This window comes from Neovison vison, chromosome 5, assembly GCF_020171115.1.
Source record: "Neovison vison isolate M4711 chromosome 5, ASM_NN_V1, whole genome shotgun sequence".
NCBI classification, from domain to species: domain Eukaryota; kingdom Metazoa; phylum Chordata; class Mammalia; order Carnivora; family Mustelidae; genus Neogale; species Neogale vison.
This window is the reverse complement of record NC_058095.1, coordinates 29411869-29436764: the sequence shown is the minus strand read 5'-3', so window position 1 is coordinate 29436764 and position 24896 is coordinate 29411869. Positions and strand designations below refer to the sequence as shown.

The 24896-nt window shown below is 53.2% G+C and overlaps 1 protein-coding gene across 5 annotated transcripts in view; it reads left to right on the top strand.

Annotated features, from left to right (window-relative positions):
* Nucleotides 1-24108, top strand: part of KSR1 (kinase suppressor of ras 1) — a 149863-nt gene extending 125755 nt beyond the window's left edge. For 3 of the 5 annotated variants that reach the window (XM_044248339.1, XM_044248338.1, XM_044248341.1), the window contains 9 exons: nucleotides 1364-1418; nucleotides 2249-2297; nucleotides 3039-3418; nucleotides 5406-5502; nucleotides 8298-8431; nucleotides 9065-9196; nucleotides 10238-10373; nucleotides 16453-16586; nucleotides 21212-24108. In XM_044248339.1, coding sequence (XP_044104274.1) covers nucleotides 1364-1418; nucleotides 2249-2297; nucleotides 3039-3418; nucleotides 5406-5502; nucleotides 8298-8431; nucleotides 9065-9196; nucleotides 10238-10373; nucleotides 16453-16586; nucleotides 21212-21290 — 1196 coding nt within the window. In that variant the 3' untranslated portion in view covers nucleotides 21291-24108. Of the gene's footprint in view, nucleotides 1-1363; nucleotides 1419-2248; nucleotides 2298-3038; nucleotides 3419-5405; nucleotides 5503-8297; nucleotides 8432-9064; nucleotides 9197-10237; nucleotides 10374-16452; nucleotides 16587-19292; nucleotides 19374-19994 lie in introns of all 5 variants that reach the window. The other 2 variants (XM_044248342.1, XM_044248340.1) reach the window with 2 other exon arrangements.
* The last annotated feature ends 788 nt before the right edge of the window (nucleotides 24109-24896 follow it).

The window sequence follows — 24896 nt, the reverse complement described above, 5'->3', positions numbered from 1 at the left end:
CTCTCTGAGCTGCTTCTTTGGTGTCATACCCATTTTTGTTTTGGTGCCCCTCTAAGAGCCTCTCTGGTTACTAGCTCTAGGACAGCATACAGGGGAGTCCTCAAAAAACATGGCTTTCCTTCCAGGAGGGTCCATCTTCCTCTGAAGATACGTCAGCGGGGAGGAGAGGGAATTTAACTCCGTTAAACATGGACATATTTTGGAGCAGAACGCAAAATACGTTCCTAATGTTTAAGCAAAAGCACACAAGGCCTCAGAGACTTGGGTGTTGGTTCTCCCCGCTGCCACCCCCATTTCTCTTCTGCAGAAATATTTGAGCTGTGTTGGAAAGGTAGAAAGGTCAGGATGCCCACCAGTGTCTGTGGACACAATGAAGTGGTATCTGGGGATGGGGCCAGGGTCTTGGCAGAGGCTGCAGGGCCCAGGATCTCCACAGGAAAAGTCTGTGTGTACATTTCCTAGATGAAAAGCCCACAGCCTCTATCAGATTCTCTAAGTCTTGTGAGGTCCCAAGATGTTGAGATTCAGTGATCTTCAGGGGTGTCCTTAGATAAAGCCTTAGAGCTTGAGGTGGGGGGTTGGTGGCTGAGTTAGGGGTGTCTTTGTCCTAGAAGGCAGGGAGAGGCCGCTGATAGCTTGAGCCCCTAGCACCTACAAAAGAGAAGGGAGGGAGGGGTTTGGGGGAGGGGTTTGGTTCCCCTTCTGTTTGGTGTTCCCCGGATGTGGGCCTTTCAGTGCTAAAACTAGGAAAGCCTGCGACTTGGGGTCAGACCCACCTGCCCAATTTTTGGGCCCCAGGAGGTGTGGACTGTGCATTTCTTCCTCTGCCCTGAGAGCTGCTCCACCAGCCACCCAAACCCAGAAGCCAAGGGGGCGTGGCCTCTGGCTCCCACCAGCAGTGCCAGTCTCTGAGCCAGGCACCAGGTGTCGCTACTGAGCTCCCCCGCAAGCCCGGCCCTGGGCTATGCTGCTCTCAAGGGCCCTTGCAACCAGTTGCCCCCTCTAAACAGACCCCCCACGTCCGGTTCATAATACCGAGTTTGGTCTTACCACTGGCTCCTAGGGGTCAGTTTGGCCACAGGGGGATGGGGTTCACTGGAGAATCTCAGTCTCTTCACTTACTTGGAGTCCCTTCCCAGCACCGAGTCCTGTGGGCAAAACCAAGTGCTCTGAAGGTGGCCTCCGTGTCCCGTTTGAGGAGTGGCAATGGCCTGGAGAGCACGGATGTGGCCTCACGAGGGGCTGGCCGCTCGGGGAGGAGCCACTCCTCTGGGTGGGCCAGCTTCGTCTGCGCTGTGTCCTTCTGGGGAAGGGGCGGGGGAATGGGGTCTCAGGCCTTGCATCGGCTTTTTGTTTCCTCCAGACATTTCGGCGTTTCCACAGGCAGTCCCATCCCCTGATGCGGCGGACAGCACCCGGTAGGCCTTGCAATGCTGTGTCCTCTTTCTCTTCTGTGGGGGTTTGTTAAAGCTAGACCCGCACCCCTGGCCACCTCCCACCCTGCCTTTGTGTGTCTGACTGCCTGCTCTGGATGTTGAGCCGGCTGGCCGGGGTTCTCCGTGGGCTTATTCACTCCCTGGACCAGTGAACTCGGCCAGAGGGTTTTATTAGCCTCCAGCGTATGGAGTCTGTGTGGGGAGGGCTATTTTCGAATCTGGGGCAGTCTCATGGCCCAGGAGAGGTGGGCAAAGGCCACTCAGAGTTAGAGATGCCTACCACAAACAGCTCCTGTTTAGGGAGCCCCAATCCCAATGTCCAGCTCTGCTGAGCCCTTGACTCCCATCTCCTCACCCAGTCCTGTCTGGTGAAGGCAGGTATCGAAGTAGGTGGCGTCCTTAAAGGCGAAAGCCCCCACAGAGAAGTTAAGAAATTATATGAAGTCACACAGCTAGGAGGTGACAGACGGTTCTCAAGGCGAAGTTCAGATCCCGTGTGTTTGTGTGTTTAGAACCCCATGCACCAGGCATCAGATTTGAAAGGGCCTTGGTGGTTCCTGCCTCCCCTCATCCCCCACCACCCTCCAGTTAATCTGAAGAAGGCCGAGGCCAAAGAAGGGAAACGGGGTTTGGTCTTTGGCCTCCTGTCTATTTCTGCGGCATCCAGACTGCCTTTCCCACAGGCAGGTGGGTCACAGTAAGGACGCGGGCCCAGGAGCCCTCTGTCAGACCTCCCACGGGAGCCCCCTGCCCGGCCGAGAGCAGAGTGGCCTGCCCTCAGGGTTCTCCCTGACGAACTGTTTGACTCTTAGGCTTGACAACCAGCCCAAAGCAGACGTGTTGGAGGATCACGAAGCGGAGGTGAGTGAGGGTGACATGCAGCCCGGAGACCCTGCCTTCTCTCTCCTCTCCGCCGCGTCTCAGCACTCCCAGGGGTGTAGGGAGTCCATGGGTGCCACCACCTCAGGAACCCACTGAGGCAGGTGCATAGTGGGGAAGAATGATGAGGAACAATGAAGCAGGCTGCTTCTTCTTCTTCTTTTTTTTTAATCTTTGAAGCTAAAGTAAGCTCTCAGGTCTCAGGGTTCCCAACCCTAGCCTGAGGCCCGGGGCCTAGTGTGGGAGGCTCTGGTTCCATCTGTCTGGGGTGCGGCCAGGCATCTGTATGATGTCAGAGCCCCCAAAGCTTAGCCGGGCCCAAGAACCGCTGTCTTAACCCAGCCACGCAGCGTGGCTTAGACTGACTGACTTACTCCTGCCTGGGGGACAGTCAGACACTCAGTTTAAACAAAGGATAACTAGGTTAAATTCGTCTGTCCTGGGGGTTATTAAAGTTCCTTCCTAGAGATTAGATGGTATCCTCCGTAGGCCTTGGAGCCCTCTCAGAAAGAAGGGCCTCAGGGCCCACCTGAGCCAGACACCATATTTTGTGAGTGACGACATCAACACCCTGTGGTGCCAAGTGACCCAGCCACTGTCCACAGCAGGCCAGTGCAGACCCTGGGCCTCCAGCGGCCATGAGTCTCTCCCGGGCCCGTGGGTAGGGCGAGTCGTCCGAGCCCAGGTCCGCCACCCATCTCTGTGCCTTCCCCCTCCTTCTAGGCTGAGGAGCCAGAGGCCGGCAAGTCAGAGGCAGAGGATGACGAGGATGAGGTGGACGACTTGCCCAGCTCCCGCCGGCCCTGGCGGGGCCCGATCTCACGCAAGGCCAGCCAGACCAGCGTGTACCTGCAGGAGTGGGACATCCCCTTTGAGCAGGTGGAGCTGGGCGAGCCCATCGGGCAGGGCCGCTGGGGCCGGGTACACCGCGGCCGCTGGCATGGCGAGGTGGCCATCCGCCTGCTGGAGATGGACGGCCACAACCAGGACCACCTGAAGCTGTTCAAGAAGGAGGTGATGAACTACCGGCAGACGCGGCACGAGAACGTCGTGCTCTTCATGGGAGCCTGCATGAACCCGCCCCACCTGGCCATCATCACCAGGTAACCGAGCCCCCCCCCCCCCGCCCCCCTCCCCGCCCCCTGCCCCCCTCCCCCGCCCGCCCCGCACAGGCGGCATTGTCAGCCCCATTATCATGCCTGTTGTTAAACTAAAAGGGTTTGTGTATACTCCCATTTTTTAAACCATTCCTTTCTAAGAACGGCAGGGGTCTCCTGGGCTCGCAGCTGCTTTTCCCAGGCTGAGCGCGGGTCTGAGGCCAGTCTCGGTCTTTTCCGCTCACCCAGCCTTCCTGGCACGTCGCCACCCCAGCGGTGTTCTGGTAACTGTGGAGCCAGCAGGGTTTCAGCCCTAGTTGTGGTATCTCTCCGTTCCTGTGGTGTAAATACCCTCCCTGTGGCTGATTTCAGGCTATCAGCACGAATCGCTGAGAGTGGCCTGGGTCTGGGTTCTCTCTCTGGCTGATTCCCTGGTCACCCCCAGTTTATTTAGCCCATCCCCTTGGGCTGGGCGCTTTGCCGTAATGAATGTATTTGGTTCCCTGTGTCCGTGACCTTCTGGGAGGGCACATGCTAGGCGAGAGTATACATATGTGATGTTCTGACCTAAGCTGTTTTACTGCAGAAAGTGCCCACCCGTCCTCCCTCCCCCACCCTGCAACTTGGGTGCGTGACTGTTCATCCCCCCCCACCAGCACCCAGAGTGTGAGGCTGAAACATTTTGGCCTGTGGCCTTCAAAAAGTTGTTGCTGGGTGTTTACTTTTACAGTCAGGAACAGAAGTAAGAGGTTAGTGAAGGTATTTTGGAATATACATGGAGGTTTCAAGAAGACAATAGAAATCACTTGACTCTATCTGCCAAGAACCCCCTTGTTGATATTCTGACGACATTCGCAGTGGCTGGACCCTATGGTTTGTAAGAACCTTTTTTCTCCTCTCAAACAGACTATATTTACTAAGTAAAAATTAATTTCCCATTTGCCTGTTTATCAGAGACATAAAGCAGACCCACTAGGATTCCTGAGCAGGGTGGTACCGCCCACGTAACCCAGGGGACAGAATGCCAGCCCAAAGCACAACAACGTGATGCTTTAGCTTACATCATCTCGGCAGCACCCAGGGTCCCAGCCCCCAGCTCTGTCCGTCCATGCATCCGTCCGTTTTCTCTTCACCCACCTGGGGCTGTGAGAACCCGAGTCTGCTTAAAGGGAATAAATAGCAAAACGTTCATTGCCCCCAAAATTCACATTTTAGGATATGCTGAGGGGATTCAAGTGCAGACAAGGAACCATCAGCCAATATCCCAGACCCCCTCAGCCGGTTCTCAAAGTTGCTGAGGCTCCAAGGATCCTGTCTCTTTGGAGAGGTTGCCTAAAACTAGCCCCTTCATGAGATGCCTTCATGAACTTCTTCTGGGAGCAGGGGAGTGAGCCATGCGTTCTCTCTGGGTCCTTGCCCACCCCGGGCTTTAGGAGTCCGTGCAAGAAGTGGCCCGAAAACTTGAACCCATTGTCCAGGAATCACTCTGACCCCCGTGATGCCACCCACCCCCCTCCTACAAGGGCTTTACTGTAATGAAATCTCTGTGATCAGAGAACAGTAAAAATGATCATGAGAATCATTATGGAGAGCCCCCAATGTTGCCTGCTTATAGTCCTAAAAGACCAGGTTCTTCCCCGAGTTTGAGGGACATGTTTCTGCCTCAAATCCTCCAAGGCTGGGTTGCTCTGGGTTGCCAGGAGCCTTGCTGAGCTGGGTTTCCCGTTCTGGGGTGCACAGGCCCAGAGCCACAGGGAACGGGGTACACGTGTGTGTGTGTGTGATTTTGCACACTCAGGCCAGGCCCAAGAAGGAATGGGTGTCGGGGGCTTGGTGGAGAACAAGGATTCCAGTGCCCACGGGCGAGGGGACAGAGAGAGCCCTCCGGTGGCTGGGGTCACAGCTCTCTCCACGGCTACTCTCAGGCTCCCCGAAGGCTGGGGTTCGGCTGCACCGGCCCCACCCCTCAGCCTGACCCCACCACTCTTGACAGCTTCTGCAAAGGGCGGACGTTGCACTCATTTGTGAGGGACCCCAAGACGTCTCTGGACATCAACAAGACCAGACAGATTGCTCAGGAGATCATCAAGGTAAAGGACTATCCAGCTGGCTCCAGGGTTCCTGGCCACCCCCTGCTCTGTCTCCACTCTGAGCTGGGCTGCCTCAAGGTGGGACCCCAGCGCCTTCCCTCGGTCCGTGTCTCACCCACTTAAAGCCAGGAGCTGGACGCCCAGTCTGTGATGATGGGTGGATTGGTCAGGGAGGAACACAGTAGGGTTTAAAGACACGTGGCCTAAGTTCGAATCCTGGTCCCTCCAGTTATGTGACTTTGGACAGGTCATTTAGCCTCCCTGAGCCTTGGCTTCCTCCCCCCGTAAGATGGGAATTCCAGTGTAACCTCCCCCATTGGATTGGCACAAGAGGAGAATAGGGTCATCTGCTGAGAGCACAATGGGCCCAGGCCCTGGCACACAGGGAGAATCTGCCAGAACTGGATTAAGGGTGGGCCCCGGCTTTCTGCCTTCAAGTGTCCAGATCCAAGCTGCATGAGGACTGGCCCTCAGGCAGCCTTTTTTCTTTCTTTCATCTTTTTTTAAAAGAAACAAAACACAAATGAAAGAAAAGCTTCTTTGTAAGTTGCTGGCTTTAGCACCAAGCCGGCCTAGATAAAAGCCAGACTACTGCTGGGTCAGAGCTCCTCCTTGCTTGCTTTCTGTTGAAAAGCTTGCTCTGACCAGCTCCCCCCAACTCCCTGTCCCCTGCCTCCACCCCTGCCTTTCCTTTTTCTCTCTCTCTCTTCCTGGCGTGTGTGTGTGTGTGTGTGTGTGTGTCCTGTCCTTTTCCTCCCTCCCTCTTTCTGGTGCATGCATGCGCCTGTGTGTGTCTTTACCAAAGAAATCCCAAAGTCATAGTGACCTTCATGAGCAAACCAAGATTTCCACGTGACACGTAACCATGTGGCTGAATTAAAAAATTAAACTTTGAAAGCCTCAAAATTAAAATAGCACATTTACGCCTTCATGTGCAGTAAGTCACATTTCAGAGGAGTTGGAGGGAGCTGCTGGGTGTCACACCTGTTCCCTCAAACTTGCTGGGCCCTGCTCCCCTCCGTCTCCCCTGCTCTGTTCTCCTCCCCTAAACTGTCTTCTATCTTTATGGTCAGAACACTGGGGAGTCTGTATCTGTTGCTGAGGTCAGATGGATGAGCTCTCTGGAAGATTCTAGGGGCAGATAAGAAAAGCTACTCAGAGACTTTAGAGATGCAGAGCCTGAAGCTGGCTCGTTGGCTTACTTGGTTTTCCTCTTGCTGAAAAGTGGTCACCTGTCCCCTTCCGCTGGAACCTTCTAAGCCACTTCCTTTTGTACTCATCCGTGGTTTTGAGGTTCAAAATACAATAGCAGGGTCCTGAACTTGCGCTGGGCTTGTGATTTGGGGGCCACTCTGGGAACACTGGGAAATTGTGGGAAGGGCAGGGAGCCCATGATCCACACCTGGGCATTTGACATCTTGTCTGTTGAAGCTGGCTTTTTGAGGCAGCTCCCTTCCAAACAAGGCTCAGAGGGGGACAGCAACTTGTCCTCCATCATACAGCTGGTCCCTGTTCAGCCCATGTTTGGGGGGTGGGGCTGGTCTTAGGCCACTGAGGAAGGCTTTTGCCTTGGTTTGGTTTGGGAAATGGTAGATATTCTAGGAATGACCTTTTTACGTTCAGGATGGAATATTGGCAAGGAGTAAGCCATTCTCTCCTAGAACTCTCTGCTTCCCCTGCATGGGGACAGCGGACCCCCACACTGTCCCCATCGTGTGCCTTGTGTTAATTCATCTCCAACACTCTTCAGACCCCCTCGAACCGAGCTCTGGCCTCAGCTGATTTCTGTCTGATTCCGCCTCACGGTTCATTCTTTTTATTTCTTCAATGTGGTTTCTTGTTTACTGTTTTACTTCTCACCCCGAGAGAGTTTGAAAGCCACCAAAGGACTCTTCGTAATGTGGGAAGTGACCTCAGTGTGGGAGGTCAGGAGGCTGGGAGGTGGCCTTACATGGGCCTCTTTCTGAGCGGGTGGGGATGGCCGTTCTCACAGTAGCCTCTCGCCCCCAATCCCAAGGGCATCAGGGTACATGAGAGTCTTGGGTTTCATGTCAGACGACAGCTAGACCTTGAATGAGATGGTGCCTGTGTTAGGTCACCTGTATCCCATATACCTGGCTGGTGTTCACCTCCAGATCGAGACAAGTCCCCCAGCCCTGTCCTTTCCCTAGGTAGACGAGAAAACAGGTTCAGAAGTGCAGTGTCCAAGGCTACACGGTGACCTAGAACCTGAGCCGAGATGGAACATGGGGACACGGGTGGTAGTCAAGGTCTCCCTCTACCCCAGCACAGTTACTGGGACCACCTGTATTCAGGGGCTCCCTTTGTGGGAGTTCCTCTCTGCTCCCCACCCTGAGCCCTTGCCTAGCCTGAGGGGGAGGCATGTTGTACAAAGCCTGATAGAGACCCTGTAGATCACTCGATTCCCATATGACCTAACACGGGGCGAGGGGGGCAGTTATCGTCACTAATTTTATACACTTCCTGGCCATCCCCCCCAGCTCCCCACCCATCACCCTCTCTACACTTCACACCTGAGCCAAGTATACGGTGTCTGTTTGACACCATGGTGACGTGGGCCAGCCTGGGACCAAACCTCAGCCATGCTCCTTAACTGCTGTGTGGCCTGGGGCCAGTGACTTCCCCTCTCTGAGGCTTGGTTTCCTCATTGGTACCATGGAGACCATTCTGCCGTGTAGGGTTCTGAAGATGGCTTGAGCTGACTTGGGAAGGGCCTCCAGCTGCCAGCCCAGCCTGGGTCCTGCCCCGCTGACCTGAAGCTCTCTGTCTCCCAGGGTATGGGCTATCTCCACGCCAAGGGCATCGTGCACAAAGATCTCAAATCCAAGAACGTCTTCTATGACAACGGCAAAGTGGTCATCACAGACTTTGGGCTGTTTGGGATCTCGGGCGTGGTCCGAGAGGGCCGGTGAGTTGACTTCGGGTGTCCGTACAGGACAGGGAGGACCTGGGCTGTACCAGCCAGGCCTCGACATGCAGTTCTTGCTGTCTGTTGGTGAGAGGGGCAGAGTTCTACTGCGGTCCTGTTCTGTAGTTCTGGTCCAGAATCAGGCTTGGGTGACATTTGGGTCCCTTGTACATAGTACTTCATTCTCAGGCTGACACCCATAGGAGGCTGTGTCCCCAGGGTTCACGACCCCAAGGAGGGAGACACGATGAGGAAGAGCATCGGGGTTTATGTCCTCCAAATCTTGAAGGGTGGTGGTTGAAAAGCTCTCTCCAAGAATCTGGGGGACCTCTGGGAAGGAGGGTGGCAGTCTGGCTGGAGACTGAGCCCTGGGCCAGGTTGTAAGATACACAGGCAGACTGATTATCTCCTGGGGTGGAGAATCTGCTCCCTGCCGATACTGGTTACTGGCCGGCTTTCCTGGAAGAAGCTGGTTATCACCCTTCTCTAGGTGCCTCTGCAGGTGCAAATCAGTGAACTGTTTTCTGGGATGTGCATGGGGGGGTGGTGCTCCTCCTGGGGCATAGGTATGTGCAGCCTCTTCGCTGCTGGCTGAAAGGCCCCATGCCCTTGCCCTGGCTTCTTGGCCTCCAGGCGTGAGAACCAGCTGAAGCTGTCCCATGACTGGCTATGCTACCTGGCCCCGGAGATTGTGCGCGAGATGACCCCCGGGAAGGACGAGGACCAACTACCGTTCTCCAAAGCTGCTGACGTCTATGCCTTTGGGTGAGGAGGCCCCTGATTTCCCCATCCTGGGGCTCTGAGGCCAAGTGTGGCCAAAAGAAGGGGCCCTGCTGGCTGGCAAGGGGGCGGCAAGGAGGCAGGGCGGTGGTGTGCTGAGTTCTGGTTCTGCTGCTTGTTGGCTAAGGGACCACATCCTTGACCTCTTCCTCTGCTGTAAAATGCAGAGAATTATGCTGCCTCCTATGAGGTTGCTTCGGGAGGACTAAGGTTATTTCTGGGCGTCCGTCTCACCCAGTGCCCCATGAGGATGCTGACCAGAGCTCAACACTGTCCCTCTGGGAGAACCAGGGGGTCCTGCCAGCCCATCTCTAGTGCCCCACAAAGGTGACCAAAAGAAAAACAGAATAGGAATACAATGTGAGCCAGATACAGAATTCAAAGTTGCTCCCAGCTACTCTAAAAAAAGAAAAACGGATGAATTCCGTTGAAATCATGCATCTAACTCTAGATCCAAAATGTCATTGCAACATGTCATCAAAACAAAAGATTAAGCAGTTATTTTACCCCCACACAGTTTTCTAGGGCTTGGATGAGTATGTTACCCCTACGGCACCCCTCAGGTTCACTCTCCACGTGTCCATTGCTCAGTAGTCCCATGTGGCTAGTGGCCCCTGCCTTGGATTGTAGGCAGCTGAGGGAGAAGGCCAAGATGAGTCAAGAAAGGCAAGGCAGCTTGGAGAGGCTGTCTTCCTCACTCTGGAATCTCAGGGTACCTTCCTGTGGGAGGTAGTCTCTTCCTGTCCCGACCTGGGATGTAGGCATGAGCCCTGCTGAAGATCTCTGTATCAGGAACTCTGTTCCAAGCCTATCCAGCCTCACACTTCCCACCGCAAGGCCTTTGGGCCACAGGAAGGCCACCAGGCTGCCATCGCAGTATTTCTGGAAGTGTGGTGGGTGGGGAAAGCAGGAGGAGGATCCTGGGTGTGCTGGCTGGGTTCCTGGCACTGTGGCAGCAGGAGGTCCTGGGCGCGGGAGCTGGGCTGGGCGGTTCAGCTGCTCACGCTGCCCGGGCGGTCCCCGCAGGACTGTTTGGTATGAACTGCAAGCAAGAGACTGGCCCTTTAAGAACCAAGCTGCAGAGGCCTTGATCTGGCAGATTGGAAGTGGAGAGGGTATGAAGCGTGTCCTGGCCTCCGTCAGCCTGGGGAAGGAAGTCACTGTGAGTAGCCACCTGTTCTCAGAAAGGGAGGAAGGGCTGGGGCGGGGGGTGGGGCACACGACAGGTGCGCCCTTCTGCATTCACTCACCTGAGAAATGGGGCACGGAGGCAAAAGTGTCCTAAGTGGGCCTCTTTGCTTGCCTGCCAAAACACCTGTGCCCTTTATTACCCAACTATGTTTCTTTAGAAAAACCATTGTCTTAAAAAAAGGAAAAAAAGGACTGGAAAGAAAGGTCCTGGTTTTAATGGACTCTTGAGTTGGAAAAGATAGTAGAGCCCTGTATGTTCCTTACATGGAGGAAAATGATCAAATCCTCCCCACACGGAACACAGACAGGGGTTTCCTGTGGCATCACATGAATCTCGCCCCGAATGTTCTTCTCAAACACCCAAGAACCAGTCGAAGTTTCCGCAGCGTATTTGTCAAAAAGCCAGATCATAACACAGGTGCGGACCTCCTGCTTCTGGACACCGCCGATGGTTTCTCTGCATGGCAGTTTCTAAGTGTCCCAGCCCCGGCACAGTGGTGTAAGGAAGCCAGGGCTGGATGTTTCCGGTACGGGCAGCATCCCTATGGTAATCAGGTGCTAGCCCGGATGTGAACACGCTCCAGGAGGTATCTGGGGGGCCTAGCACTGGGGGTGCCTGCCTGGAGGGATCCTCAGTGCGGGTCCAATTGAGCTCTAACTAGGCTGACGCCAGGGACGGTGCTGGCAGAGTCACCGTCTGCAAGTAGAGACAGGCCCTGGGAGAAAGGCTCCTGATTTTCCTTCGGGATCTGACCAGATCTTCATATTTTCCTCCTTTGACTGGTGGCTAGCTGTTAGGGAATCTTTGGAACGTTCATTTAGGACATGGTGCCCGGGGTGCTTTATTCCAAGGGGGGACCTGCCGTCTGGTTGAAAAGCAGACTCTCTCTGTACAGTGTGCTTCTCCAAGAGGGACACCAAAAGGCTAATCTGTAGCACCAACATCAGGCTCTTTGGCCACTTGATAGCACCTCTTCTGGGCTGTTGAACAGGGCAGGTGCGTCATGAGTGCCTCCCCGATGCTCTTGGACTCCTTCCCGGGCAGACCCACCTTTCCCTGGCATAGCCCCAGACCCCTGGGGACTAGAGGTAGGAGAGGTTCAGGCTCCTGGCTACTGAGTCATTCAGACTGCAACTTAAGCAGCTGGTACCTTCTAATCTTCTTCTTTTTCTTTTTTTCAAAGAATTTTGTTTATGTATTTGACAGAGAGAGGGAGATTACAAGTAGGCAGAGAGAGGAGGGAAGCAGGTTCCCTGCTGAGCAGAGAGCCTAATGCGGGGCTTAATCCCCGAAGGCAGAGGCTTAACTCACTGAGCCACCCAGGTGTACCCCGTCTTTTTTTTTTTTTTTTTTTAAGATTTTTATTTGAGAGAAAAGACTGTGAATGGGGCAAGGGGTTGGAGGTGTGGGGTGGGGATTCAGAGGGAGAGAGAATCCCAAACAGATTCCCCACTCAGTGCAGAGCCCAACACGGGGGCTCAATCCCAGGACCCCTAGATCACGACCAGAGCCAAAATCAAGAGCCGGATGCTTAACTGGCTGAGCCGCCCAGGAGTGCCTTAATTTTTTTAAATAAGTATCTGACAAAATCAGGATCATAACATGTAGCTCATTTTTTAAAAATCATGACCTTTTTTCCTCGTGGTGTTTTGATGTGCTTATTAACTGAAATCATGAACAGAGTCTTGTTTTTACACCTGTCTGCCCTGGCGTACACCCTAATATGGCTACTTCTCTGTTGTTGGACATTTAGGTTATTTCCAGTTTTTACCTGTTACAATAAAGTCATGCAGGACACCTTTGTATAAACCAGAATGTGCCTGTATGTTTTATGTGAAAGAAAAAAATAGCGAGTTGCTTTCCTGGTAGCAATCTCCGTTCTCTCTCTGCGTACTTGCAGTCTTGGTGCACAGAGTGGTGGGTGCGGTCTTCAGAATGGGGAAGGCGTAGAGCCCATCAGAGGCAAGTGAGTCAGAGTGCAACACTGACCACAAGTCAGCATCACCTGGGAGCTTTTTTTTTTAAGATTTTATTTATTTATTTGACAGAGAGAGATCACAAGTAGGCAGAGAGGCAGGCAGAGAGAGAGGAGGAAGCAGGCTCCCCGCTGAGCAGAGAGCCCGATACGGGACTCGATCCCAGGACCCTGAGATCATGACCTGAGCCGAAGGCAGCGGCTTAACCCACTGAGCCACCCAGGCGCCCCCACCTGGGAGCTTTTGAAAATATCAGGACCCCAGGGCCTCGACCAGAGAGAAGGATTTAATTGGCCTGGGTTGGGGCTAAGATCATAATTAATTTTATCTTTCATGTTCCGTTCTGGAAGGTTTTCTTACAGTGTGGGGTTGCGGGTCCTTTGAAGCCCCTTAAGAATAGATTAGGGAGCAGGGAAGTGGGGAAAAGAGAAAATGGTCCAGCAGTCAGCTCCTGGTTCATGAAAGTTGACTTTCCTGTTTGGTTTTTTGGGGTTTTTTTTTGTTTGTTTGTTTGTTTGTTTGTTTTCTGGGTTTTTTTGTTTTTTGTTTTTTTAAACACGTTACCATTGGTGGGTAGAGGGGGCATAAGTCAGGGGCAATAAAAAGTGATTTTTGAATCATAATCAGAAGCAGGGAGTGCCCTCTGCAGAGCACCTTTCTCTGCCCCTCCAGCCAGTGCTGTAAGTTCACCACCAAGTTTCTGGCCACGGCAGCCACAGTGAGTTGTGCGCCTAGGCTGACGTCAAAAGGTCAGAACACTTCTTTTTTTCTTTTTTTTTTTTAAGATTTTATTTATTCAGGGCGCCTGGGTGGCTCAGTGGGTTAAGCCGCTGCCTTCGGCTCAGGTCATGATCTCAGGGTCCTGGGATCGAGTCCCGCATTGGGCTCTCTGCTTGGCAGGGAGCCTGCTTTCTCCTCTCTCTCTCTGCCTGCCTCTCTGCCTAGTTGTGATCTCTCTCTGTCAAATAAATAAATAAAATCTTAAAAAAAAAAAGATTTTATTTATTCATTTGACAGACAGAGATCACAAGTAGGCAGAGAGGCAGGCAGAGAGCCCGATGTGGGGCTCGATCCCAGGACCCTGGGATCATGACCCGAGCTCAAGGCAGAGGCTTTAACCCACTGAGCCATCCAGGTGCCCTTTTTTTTTTTTTTTTTTAAGATTTTATTTATTTACTTGACAGAAATCACAAGTAGGCAGAGAGGCAGGCAGAGAGAGAGGAGGGGAGCAGGCTCCCCGCTGAGCAAAGAGCCCGATGCGGGGCTCGATCCCAGGACCCTAGGATCATGACCCAAGCTAAAGGCAGAGGCTCAACCCACTGAGCCACCCAGGCACCCAGAACGCTTCTTAACGAAAACCAGCAGTCCCCCACCTCAGGTCATGCTCCAAAAGACCAATGCTTGTTCTAGCAGCTTTCCATTCCCTGTTCCTCTGCCCCTTCTCTGCTCAGCCTCCCATCGGCTTTCCCTCTGTCCTTTTATTAAGACTGGTTCTGTGTCAGTTTCATTGAATTGTCCATGCTATGTCTGCAGATGGAGGCCGAAAGTAAAAAGAAAAGAAATACGGGTGCGCCATTGTAATAGATTCTCGTTGCCATGAGCCGCTGATTAAGCAGCTCACGACATTTTCCTCTTTGTGCATCTCTCTCTCTCTTCTTCCATTCTGTCCGTTACTCAGAGGCTCACCACAATGTTGTTGGCTTCACACATGGACCATGGTTTTCTTGTGCAGTTTTAGGTTTTTCCTGTAGTTTCTGATTGTCTTCTTTTTTTCTTGCTGAGAATGGTCACAAGCACCACCTTTGCCGTATTCCTGAGGTTTTGCGGCTCCTACGTACTGCTTATGGAATGGAATTTGTTCCATTCTTCTTAGGGCCCATTGGTTTCTCATGATCTGGATAATGGAATTTTAGGCCTGCTGCAGTGCTGTCATCCTTCCATTTCTTTTTGTCCATCCCTGGCTCAGTACTAGAATTTCATGGATCGCAGGTCTCCCCATATCTTTATTTGTTTTCCAGTAAAATGCGAGAGAACCCTAAAAGAACTCCCTCCCAGTGGTTGCATAGGAGATAGTCTTGGAATCCTTATATGCGCCTGAGCAAGTCCTGATTTTGTTCTCACACCAAGAGGTTCACAATAATCTTCCCTAAGAACATGAAATTTTAGCTGTGCTGTCAGTATACAGCACATGTCCAGGGCATTGCTGAAAAATCAGATATTAATCTTAAAATTCTCTTAAATATCTTTTGTAGATGCCCTATTTTATTCTCTCTGGAAACATCTAGGATCTTCTCTTTATCCTTGTTGCATTGAAATGTCATTAAAATATGCCTTAGAATAAGTTTATTTTTCCTGGTTTGATAGTCTTTTTTTCAGTGAGGTCCCTTCACTTAAGGGAAGATTCCAGCTTCCCTTAAAAGTTTCTGGGAAATTTTCTTTCATTATGTCTGTATTACCTAGTTTCCTGCCCTATAGTTCCTTTGTTTTCTCTTGTGGAAACTCCCATTGGACAGAATTCAGTCCTTAGTGAGCTTCTGTGTCTTTTACCTTCTTTGATGTTTTTTTCTTCCTACCTAAAATCGGGGGCACAATCTGGGGAGCTTCCTGGATTTTATCTGCCAGTATTCCTACCTAATGTTTTGTTTCAGAGGCTCTGTGATTAGGGGGTATAGCTGAGGGGTATAGCATTGGATTGCAGGAGTTCTATAATTAATCTCAAGCTCTTCCTTGTTTGTTGGTATGTTTTTATTGATCTTGTTTTATGCTTCTACACACACACACACACACACACACACACACACACACTTACTTTACTCCAGAGTTGGTGTTTTGGTCAGGGTACTTTGGTCTTTCTTGTTTTCCTAACCTGGTGGGCAACCCCACGGGGTGTAGTTGCCCTCAAGAACAAAAACCTGAGCATACGTGGGTGAGCACTTTCTGCCTGGCTGTGTAGGCAGGCCTGTCTTCTTGCCGAGGCTCTCCTGAACCGAAAGGCTGAAAAGTGTGCAGTAAACACTCAGATCCGGAGAGCAGGCAGCAAACTGCCCAAGTGAGAGAAGCTTTACTCTCTCTCTCTTTTCTTTTTTCCCTAAGTAGGCTCCACACCTAGCATAGGGCTTGAACTCATGACCCTGAGATCAAGACCTGAGCTGAGATCAAGAATTGGACACTTAACCACCTGAGCCACCCTGGTGCCCCTTGAGGGGCAGTCAGGACAGGTGTTCTGCTGGCTCTCATCCTTCTGGCCACTCCCAGCCTCCATTGCTGTATCGCGGAGGCTCCCACCCCTGTCACAGCTCTACCCCACATATATTCTGAGCATCTTGCATTTCTTCTGCTTTTTTTTTTTTTTTTTAAAGATTTTGTTTATTTGACAGACAGAGATCACAAGTAGGCAGAGAGGCAGGCAGAGAGAGAGAGAGAGGGAAGAAGGCTCCCTGCTGAGCAGAGAGCCCGATGCGGGGCTCGATCCCAGGACCCTGAGATCATGACCTGAGCCGAAGGCAGAGGCTTAACCCACTGAGCCACCCAGGCGCCCTCTTCTGCCTTCTGTTTGAAAATTCTGCAACCCCATTTCTTTCTTTCTTTTCTTTTCTTTTTTTTTTTTTTAAGATTTTATTTATTTAAGAGAGAGAGAGGGAGAGAGGCAGAGGGAGAAGGAGAAACAGGCTCTTGCTGAGCAGAGAGCCCAATGCAGGGCTTGATCCCAGGATCATGACCTAAGCTGAAGTCAGATGCTTGACCAACTAGCCACCTAGGCACCCCTATAACCCCATTTCTGATCTCTTTTCCTATTAGCTGTTTGTTCAGCTTTGATCCTGTTATTCCAGGGCGGTGTAAGAAGGAAAGAGGGGAGACAAGCTCGTGCACTTTGTTTTCCACTGGAAAGCTTGAGAGCTCTTCTGAGATTCATGGCCAATCTTCTTAACATGGGCAGGATGTTGGGGGACCACCACATGGAGGCGGGGGGCTTAAGAGCATCGAAGGGACCCTCTGCAGAGTGCCCGAGCTGCGCCCTCCTCCCTCCCTCCCCGCCAGCTCTCACCCCCCACCCCTGCCGGCTATGTTCACAGGAGATCCTGTCTGCCTGCTGGGCTTTCGACCTACAGGAGAGGCCCAGCTTCCCCCTGCTCATGGACATGCTGGAGAAGCTGCCCAAGTTGAACCGGCGGCTCTCCCACCCCGGCCACTTCTGGAAGTCTGCTGAGTAAGTAGCCCCTCGGTGGGCCTTCGCAGCCTCTCCTGGTATCTTAAAGGGCACCGTCCACTCTGTCTAAGACTTAGATCTGGGGAATACACAAACCAGATCGCCCCCTTGCCCAAGTGATACTAGGATCTTGTTTATTTCAGAGACTCCTTTTGAGACACAAACGTCTCTAGTCCTTTTCTGTGAAAACCTGCATATCCCTGTTACCAGAGCAGTGCTGATGCTGGGCCCAGACAGGCCTGGACGAGAGGAATCTGCCTCAGAAGGGGCCAGACACAGCCCCTGTTGGAGGCCAGAGCAGTGTGGGTATTAGAGCAACACCAACATCAGCAGAGCTGCTCTGACTTAAAAGGGTGTAGACTCGAGATGGCTTTGGAACCCCCCAGACCAGCCACCTGGGTTGGGGACCATGTGGCCCGCGTTTCTGTGCCACTTTGAGGAGGGAAGGCCACCCTCCTTCTGTTTAATCACACAGTCCTTGGTACCCCTTGGTACCAGGTGGCATGTGCTCCTCCTGACCATTCGCCTCATTCCCCTTTCTCTCTGTCCCTCTGGCTCTGGCTCTGCCTGACCCTCAGAAGTGGGCCTCTACCCTGCCGCAGACCCTTTGTGGGAATCCGAGGAAGTCCGTTGTTCTAGGCCTCAGTCTCCACAGCTTTAAAAAGTAGTCTGGGGCCAGATCGGGGGGTGACCTCGTAGCGTGGAGAGTGTGTTAAACTTTGCAGGCATGAAGGGAAATTGGAGCCATAGCTCCCATCCCTAGGATTTGTAGTGTGCCCAGCAGCACCGCCACAGTCCTGAGCATGGTCTCTATGGCAAGGACTCAGCTCTGCCATTTAATGCAGGAGTAACCAGGGACAGTGCATAAACCAGGGGGCTGGCTGGGTGCTAAGAAAGCTTTATTTATGGATGCAGCAACTGGAATTTCATGCAACTTTCTTTTTTAAAGATTTTTATTTCATTTGCCTGAGAGAGGGAGCACACAAGCAGGGGGAGCAGCAGAGGGAGAGGGAGAAGCAGATACCCCACTGAGCAGACTCCCCACTGGCACTCAGTTCCGGAGCCCTGTGGTCATGACCTGAGCTGAAGGCAGGCGCTTAACCGACTGAGCCACCCAGGGGTCTCTCATGCAGCTTACACATATTATGAAATCTTCTTTTGATCCCCCCAATCCATTTAGAAAGGCAAAAACCATTCTTAGTTTGTGTATTGTGCAGAAACCTGTTGAGCAGTCCATATGTGAAAGGACCCCTGAACGATAGGAATGGTTTTAAGCTTTTTTAAGGCAAAGGGCACTTTCTAAAAGTGCGATCTGCCCCAGACTCCCAGTATATAAACCAGAAAAAGTGGAGCTGCTCTTGCTAGTTGCAGGGGCAGGAGCCTGTCCACACCCCCAAGGTGGCTGCTGGAGCACCTGCCATCCCATCACTGACCCCTGGAGAAGCTGCTCCTGGATTTCCTACCTGCTGCCCAGGTGTGTGGTGGCAACAGCATCCATCCTAGTCTAGAAAGGGCCAGTTAGTAAATATTTTAGCTTGTGGCTCATATGATCTCCATCATATGTTCTTGGTTTTTTCTGTTTTGTTTTGTTTTTAACCTTTAAAACGATCCATCTTTTTGTGGCTGGATTTGGCTTAGGTATGGTTGGCTGGCCCATCTTGAAAACAAATGAAACTGGGTTTGAAGCTATAGGCAAGGGGGGGAGCCCAGCATGAGTCACCCGACCAGGGGATGCCGGTAAGAGAACTCACTGAAGAAATGTGGTAAACCGCTGATGTAGGCCATGTGCAGGGACGGCCTAGAGCAATGACAGTTTGAGGTTGGGAACCCTTTCTCTTAGAATGCCACGTTAGTGTCCATATTTTGCTCTGAAGATGGGTCAGAGTCTAGTGCAAATGGGGGGCAACAGAATGTTGCCACTGGAGGTGTGGGTACTACCCAGCCATTGCTGAGTACCTGCCACACCCCTGGGGGAGACAGAAGGCCCAGGCCAGGCCTCGGCCAGCCGGGAGCTTGCAGTATAATCAGTGAATAGATGAGGGAATGACGCCAACATGCTAAGTGTTTTGCCAAAGAACAGCCCTAGTGGGACGCTCAGCCACACTCAGTGCCCTCTCTGCCCACCTAGGGAGCTTGAGGAAGGGTTCTCCAGAAGAAGGGGCATTGGAACTGGCTTTCCAGCAGGAGCTATCCTGGTAGAGACGAGGAGAGTGGGGTTCCCCTGGACTCAGGGAAGCTTGTTTAACATCCTGGGCCTGAGTTTGGTCATCCACAGAAGAGAAGGCTGCACTGGGTGGGTCTGGCATTCAGGAGATGATTCCAGATTCCCTAAAGACTGGAGAGCCCCAGCTTCTCATTTCACAGGTGGGAGACAAAGCCACAGCTGGGTGGTGTCCCCTGCCCACAGCCATCTGTGTTAGCTGCTAAAGGGGAAAATGCCAGCCTTCCTGAATGAGCCTCTCACCGCTTCCTTCCTGTTCATGATTTCTACTTCAACACGTCCCGCCTCGAATTCTCATTTTCTCTTTTCTTTCCCATCTGTCTTGTTGCTTTTTTATTTTGGGGGGGGGGTGGACATGCCGGCCTGTGCTGTCCTCTCCCCACTCCATCGTCTCCCTCCACCTGTCTGCTTCCGGCGCCCAACTCCGTCACCCGCGGGACGGCGCTCTGCCCGCACTTGGCCACACGGTCGCCGGGCACCCCCAGTCGCTGGCGGAGCCGCTACTACGGGAAAGGGCGTGACGGTCGCCTGGACTTTCAGAACTCCTGTCCTGCTCTGGAGGAATAGTGTGTCTTCCGTTATTCCGCTCATTCTCTGCCTGTGTGCACCCCGCTTCCTGTTCTCTGTCTGCATCCGGCTTCCCCAGTTTCCTCTGTTCTGTTCCCCTAAGCCAAAGTGATCTTCCTGTAGGCAAAATGGCCGCCCATAAGGGTCCTACAGGTTTGTGTGTGTCTCACAGGGCTGAGAGGAGGCCCACCGCACATGGCAGGACCTCTGTCCACCCACTGTGGCGGATGTCGGCTTATCCCAGGGTGGAAGAGAACTCGGGAGACTTGGTCCAAGGCCAGGGCACCCTTCAGCCAGAGCTTAAAGAGGGGAACACAGTAAGCAGAAGGAATGAACTTTCAGGAAGTCTGGTTTGATAGTCAAAGGCTGAGGGGCCATGGGTCCATTGGCCAACCTCTGTCTAAACATCCTCTGACTGTCCTGGGGAGCATGGGACAGGCGCTCTGCGCCGGGTCCCTTCTGAGCCCTCTGCGCTGCCAAGCCTGGGATGGAGTGGGGACGCCTTTCTCTCCCTCTCTGCAGGGAAAGTGGGCTCCCTGCCCTCTGCCCTGGCCAGGCCTCTGCTGCTCCGTGGGCTCGGGTTCTGACTCTGTTCTCCTCTCTTCTCTCTCTCCCCGTAGGTTGTAGGCCTGGCTGCCTTGCATGCACCTGGGGCTTTCCTTCTCCTAATCGACACTCGGCACCGTGACTTCCGCTCAAGCGCCAACTGACGTGCGCACACTAACCCAGGGGATGCGATCTCTGCCGCTCCAGGCCTCTCTCCCGAGACTTCTTCTTTTGCTTTGTTTGTTTTTTAAAACCAGCCTCCTCCCCCTCTCCATGGCCCATGTGTCAGAATAACTGCCATCCACGAAGACCCCCTAACAGCCCCTGCACCCCGCCCAGCAGAGCTGCCTCCCCTGTCTGGGACTTCATCCTCTAACTCTGCCTCTGTGGGGTGGCGCCGGTGTGTTTGGGCGGTCCTGTCTCCCCACTAACACCTCCGTGAGGTCGACTGCCCCTGACCGCTGCCCCCGACCCCGGGGCCTGACTGGGTCCACAATGCAGGGGAGGGCTTATGCTTGGCTGTTAACCTGCAAGGTCTTGTCCAGCAAGGAGTGGGATGATTTCAGAGCTGCCCAAGGCCAGTCCCATCTGGGGGCTTTGGGTCCCATTGCTGTGAAAGTCACTGGCTGGGAAGGGCTTTGTCCCCAGCAGTGCCCTCCGGAAAGTGGTCCTAAAAACAAAGGGGGCCTGTCGCCAAACAGTTGCACTGATGAGAGCAAAGTTTCTGCTGCCGATCCCCACAGACAGAAAGTACCAGACCCCAAGTGAGCGTTCATCCAGAGGGTGGCTGAGAGGCTACACGCGGCACTGGGCTGCTTCCCAGTTGCGGGTTCCTGGGGTTCCCCAAACTGAGTCCAGGTCCCTGGAGGTAGGCTCTAGGAGTCTGCATTTCTACATTGCCCCCCAATGTTTGGGGACCATTTCTGAAAGGATTGTGTGAGGCCGCTCTCTTGGTACTTGGGGTCCGGTTTCTTTTTTTCCCCCAGTTGCTCTCGGAGCAGAGCTCTCCTGGGCCACATGTGAGACAGTAGCTCAGTCGAGGCCATGGCAGTGACAGCAGGCCGGGTGCCAGGCACTCCGAGACTGAGAAGCCCCTGCCCCCCGGGAGGGTATGTGACCAAGTCAGCCCCAAGACCGCGCCTGACCAGGAGCAGCTCTGCTAAGCCTTGCTTCTCGCTGGGGGCAGTTCCTCTGTGGAGCTTGTGAAACAGGCCCGCTCCTTGGCTAACATTATCCTACTTCCGATCAAGGCCAGTGGGGCCGTAACCCATGTTTTTGTTCCTCTTTGCAGCATTAACAGCAGCAAAGTTGTACCCCGGTTTGAAAGGTTTGGCTTGGGTGTCCTGGAGTCCAGTAATCCAAAGATGTAGCCAGCCGTGCGGTTTTTCTGCCGATTTCTTTTCTTCTTAAATGTGTTTCTAAAGCATCCAAACAACCACCATGCCACAAACGAAAACACTCTTCGAAACATCAGTCCACCCTCCTGAGTGGTGCAGACCAGGAGTGTGAGTCCTTGACTCTGACCCGTCCATCCAGGGAAACATCCGGCCAGCGTTAGAGCCATACCTGCTGTTTCTTCTTCAAGTGATATATCACCGCCAACCAGACTTGCCCCGACAGGCAGCAAAAGTTTACATGGATGTTTCTGGGGCGTGAACTCGATGCTTCACAATAGGTAATAATAAACGGTGGCCGCAGAGGCACACTGGCACCTCTGGCCGGGATGGTGGGAATGGCCTTCCCCTCTGGAGGACCATGGCGGCGGTGAGGAAAAAGGAAGAAAAGCACCATTCTTGTGGCTGTTCTTGGGATCGGATGGGGACCACAAGGTTTGACCTGGACTCTGCTTTGGCCTCAAACCCCAGAATGTCCCTCTGTAGGGTTCTCCCCCTATCCTAACAAAGGGACACTGTCCCTTTTTCTTCTGGCAGAGGAAACCCTGGCTAGGAACCAAGTGGGATTTTGAGGGTCAGGAGTTCCCAGAGGGCTTGGGTTCCCTTTTGACCCCAATTATCCAGCCTGTCCCTGCTGGAGAAGTCAAGACAGATTAAACCCAAATAATGTCTGGATTGATCCAGGGGCTGCTGGCCAGGATTTCCAGCACCTGTAGACAACTTTCTCTCACACAGCTTCTAGGAAGACCCCAAGGAGATGGTACTCAGGGCTTCAGATTTTTAGACACATCCCAGTCCTGGCTGAGATTTGACCCCAGAGCTACGACCCAGCCCCACAGCTGCGTGTACCATGAGGGCTTGCACCCAGGAGAACAAAAAGGGGAGCCGGAGGGAGAAGTGGCAGGCAGCGGGTTCCTGAGCTCACCCTCCCAGCCACAGGGGGACCTGGCTCTTCAGAAGCCCCATTAGTCATGCCAAGGTTCTGGAATTGCCCACCCCTTCTCCTCCAGTCCTGTTGAAGGCCTGGAGCCACTCCTGACTCTTCTACTGTCCTTATTCTGAGGCCTTAGCTAAGACGGGAGGCCTGTGCCCCTCCACACTGTTCATGCAGACCTACCCAGTCCACCAGTCCTCAGAGCCTCCCCTGAACCGAGTCAGGACATCTGCCTGTGTATTTTGCACCAGAAGGAGGGGCTTGACTGGGGAAAGTCCGTGAAATGAACATATTCTGCCTATCTTCATTAGAAGCTGTCACCTAAAGAGAACAGTTCCAGATGACAAAGAAGCCTTCAGTGGGTGTTACGCCCTGGTAGGCCTCAAACCAGAACTGACCAAGGGTGATGAGGGTGGAGATGTAGTTGGATTCAGACCCAGACCCTGTGTCCATGCTCTGAGCCAAGATGGGGAAGGGGGAGGAGGTGGCCCTCCTATCCCTTTCATTTAGATCCACCTAGCAGAGCTCCCAGTCTTCAGAGCCTTCCCTGGAGTCTGGCCAGAAGGTCATACGAAGCAGGCCTCTGACAAGAAGTGGTGGGGCTGCCTTCCTGACTCCAGGTCCAACACCCCTCGGCTGACCCACGCCTGGAGAGCACAGCTGTGCAGCAGGGCGAGGTATCCAGGGCGAGGTATCCAGGCTCCCACTGCCCATTACCCCAGACCTGAGCTCCTTAACCCTTCCCAGTGAGGGTATGGGCAAGCTGTGAGCCAGGTGGATTCAGCTCCTGATGGGTCTTCCATCCTTGGGGCTGCTTGCAACCCTCATCCCTTGGCCTCCCCGATGAGTGTCACACCTGCAGGTCAGTTCAAGAAGCTTTCATCGAACACCGACGGTGTCTTGCCCAAGTGCAGGGGACGCTGTGATGGGAGCAGGGACAGTCCCTGCCCTTAAGGAACTAACACTGCCAAGAACCCTGAAGGGGAGCTGAAGGTGTGGAGGACAGCCCCTTCATCTTCAGGACCCTGGACAGCTGGCCAGCTCTTGGCTTAGCCTCTGTGCTGCCTGCCATTTAAGAGAAACTTGGTCCCCTACTCCCTCTCAAAGTGACTGTGAATTGAGGTTGGGAAGACATGCTTGCCCTTCTGTGTGCTCTCCTATCTGCCATGGAAACACATGAAGGACGGCCAGATACTGTGAATTCAGTGCTCACAGCCGACTGTGAAGGGGATGGCAGAAGCTGGGACAGCCTCCCCAGCGAGCGCTCTGGGGGCTGTAGAGGTCCCCACTGGGGTCTGAGAACGGAGCCCAAGCTTTGGTCCTTCGCAGCACACCTCCAGTCCCAGGCACACCCTCCAAAACCCTCCTAGGTTTTGGTGTCCCTGCTGCCTTTAACCCCCAGAGCCACAGCCGCTGGCTCTCCATCCAACTCGAGGTCTTCAGTCCTAGCAAGTTCCCCGTTGGTTGTGGGCAGTGTAGCAACGTTGACCTCTCTGTGTCACCAGATCAGTGCAGAGCGCTGGAATCCTGTCCTCTAATGGCATTCTCCTTGTCATCACAGGGAGCAGCCATGTGCCCTGTAAGCCTGCATTGCTATTGTTCCGTGTTGATGAGGGGGGTCGGGTGGAGACATAAATGTGAAGCCGTTTCGGGAGCTCGTGTGATGCTACAGTGTTAGCCCGGATTTCATTCGTGTGTGTGTGTGTGTAAAACCAGCGTCTTCCGTGGCCACAGGCACACACTGGCTTTTTTGAATGTGATGTAAAATTTGTACAGTAAAAGTTTTTTATATTTTCTATCAACTGCATTTGTCTTCCAGAAATGCTATTAATTTAAATTAAAATGGTTAGTATTAATGAACGCGCTGTATCCGTTTTTTTGCCACTGGCAAGAACATATCCTTTGTGCCAGGCCTAGCCTGGGTGTCTGGAGTTGGTGAATAAAATTGTACCAAGGTGTCTGGGGCTTGTGTCTCCTTGGGTCAGTTCCAGATGTGCCTGGGGAGCTGCTTGGATGGATGGCCTGAGAGAACAGGAATGGGGCTAGGGAATCGGACCCCCTCTAGGAGCTCCTTCCAGAGAAGGCGTCCGTGGACCTGGAAGTCAGACAGAGGAGTGGAGACAGAATGGCATCAGCTGGACAAGAGAACGGTCACCCAGCTCCAGCACTAACAGCTCACGAGCAGACCCAGACCTGGGCTAGAGTTGTCTTCGCCTCGTGGAAGCTGTCGGGGTAGGGAGTGGAGTGCTCATTTATCTGATTCTTACTTCTCGGAGTTTCTCCTTGCCAGTCCTGTAGAGGGGCTTTGAAGGTTGAAGTAGGCGGTACAGATGGAGGAGAAGGGGGGCTGACACTCGCAAGGCCCTCCTCAGCCAGGGAGGGCTTTCTATCCACCGTCCCCCCACCTCAGTGTATCCGTCACAAGCACACCATGAGGCAGGAATTGTGGTGTTTCCGCCAAGGAAACTGGGGCATGCGAGGTTCAAATACCCAAGAGGACACAGCTGGAAGGTGGTTAGTCCAGGACGCAGCCCAAGGCTTTGACTCTAGAACTTCCTCAGCAAAAGTTGAGGAACTGACCAGTTGGACATGAACTGAGCATCTGTGCTCCGAAGGTGGCGCTAAGCACTGGAACATGTAAAAAGGTG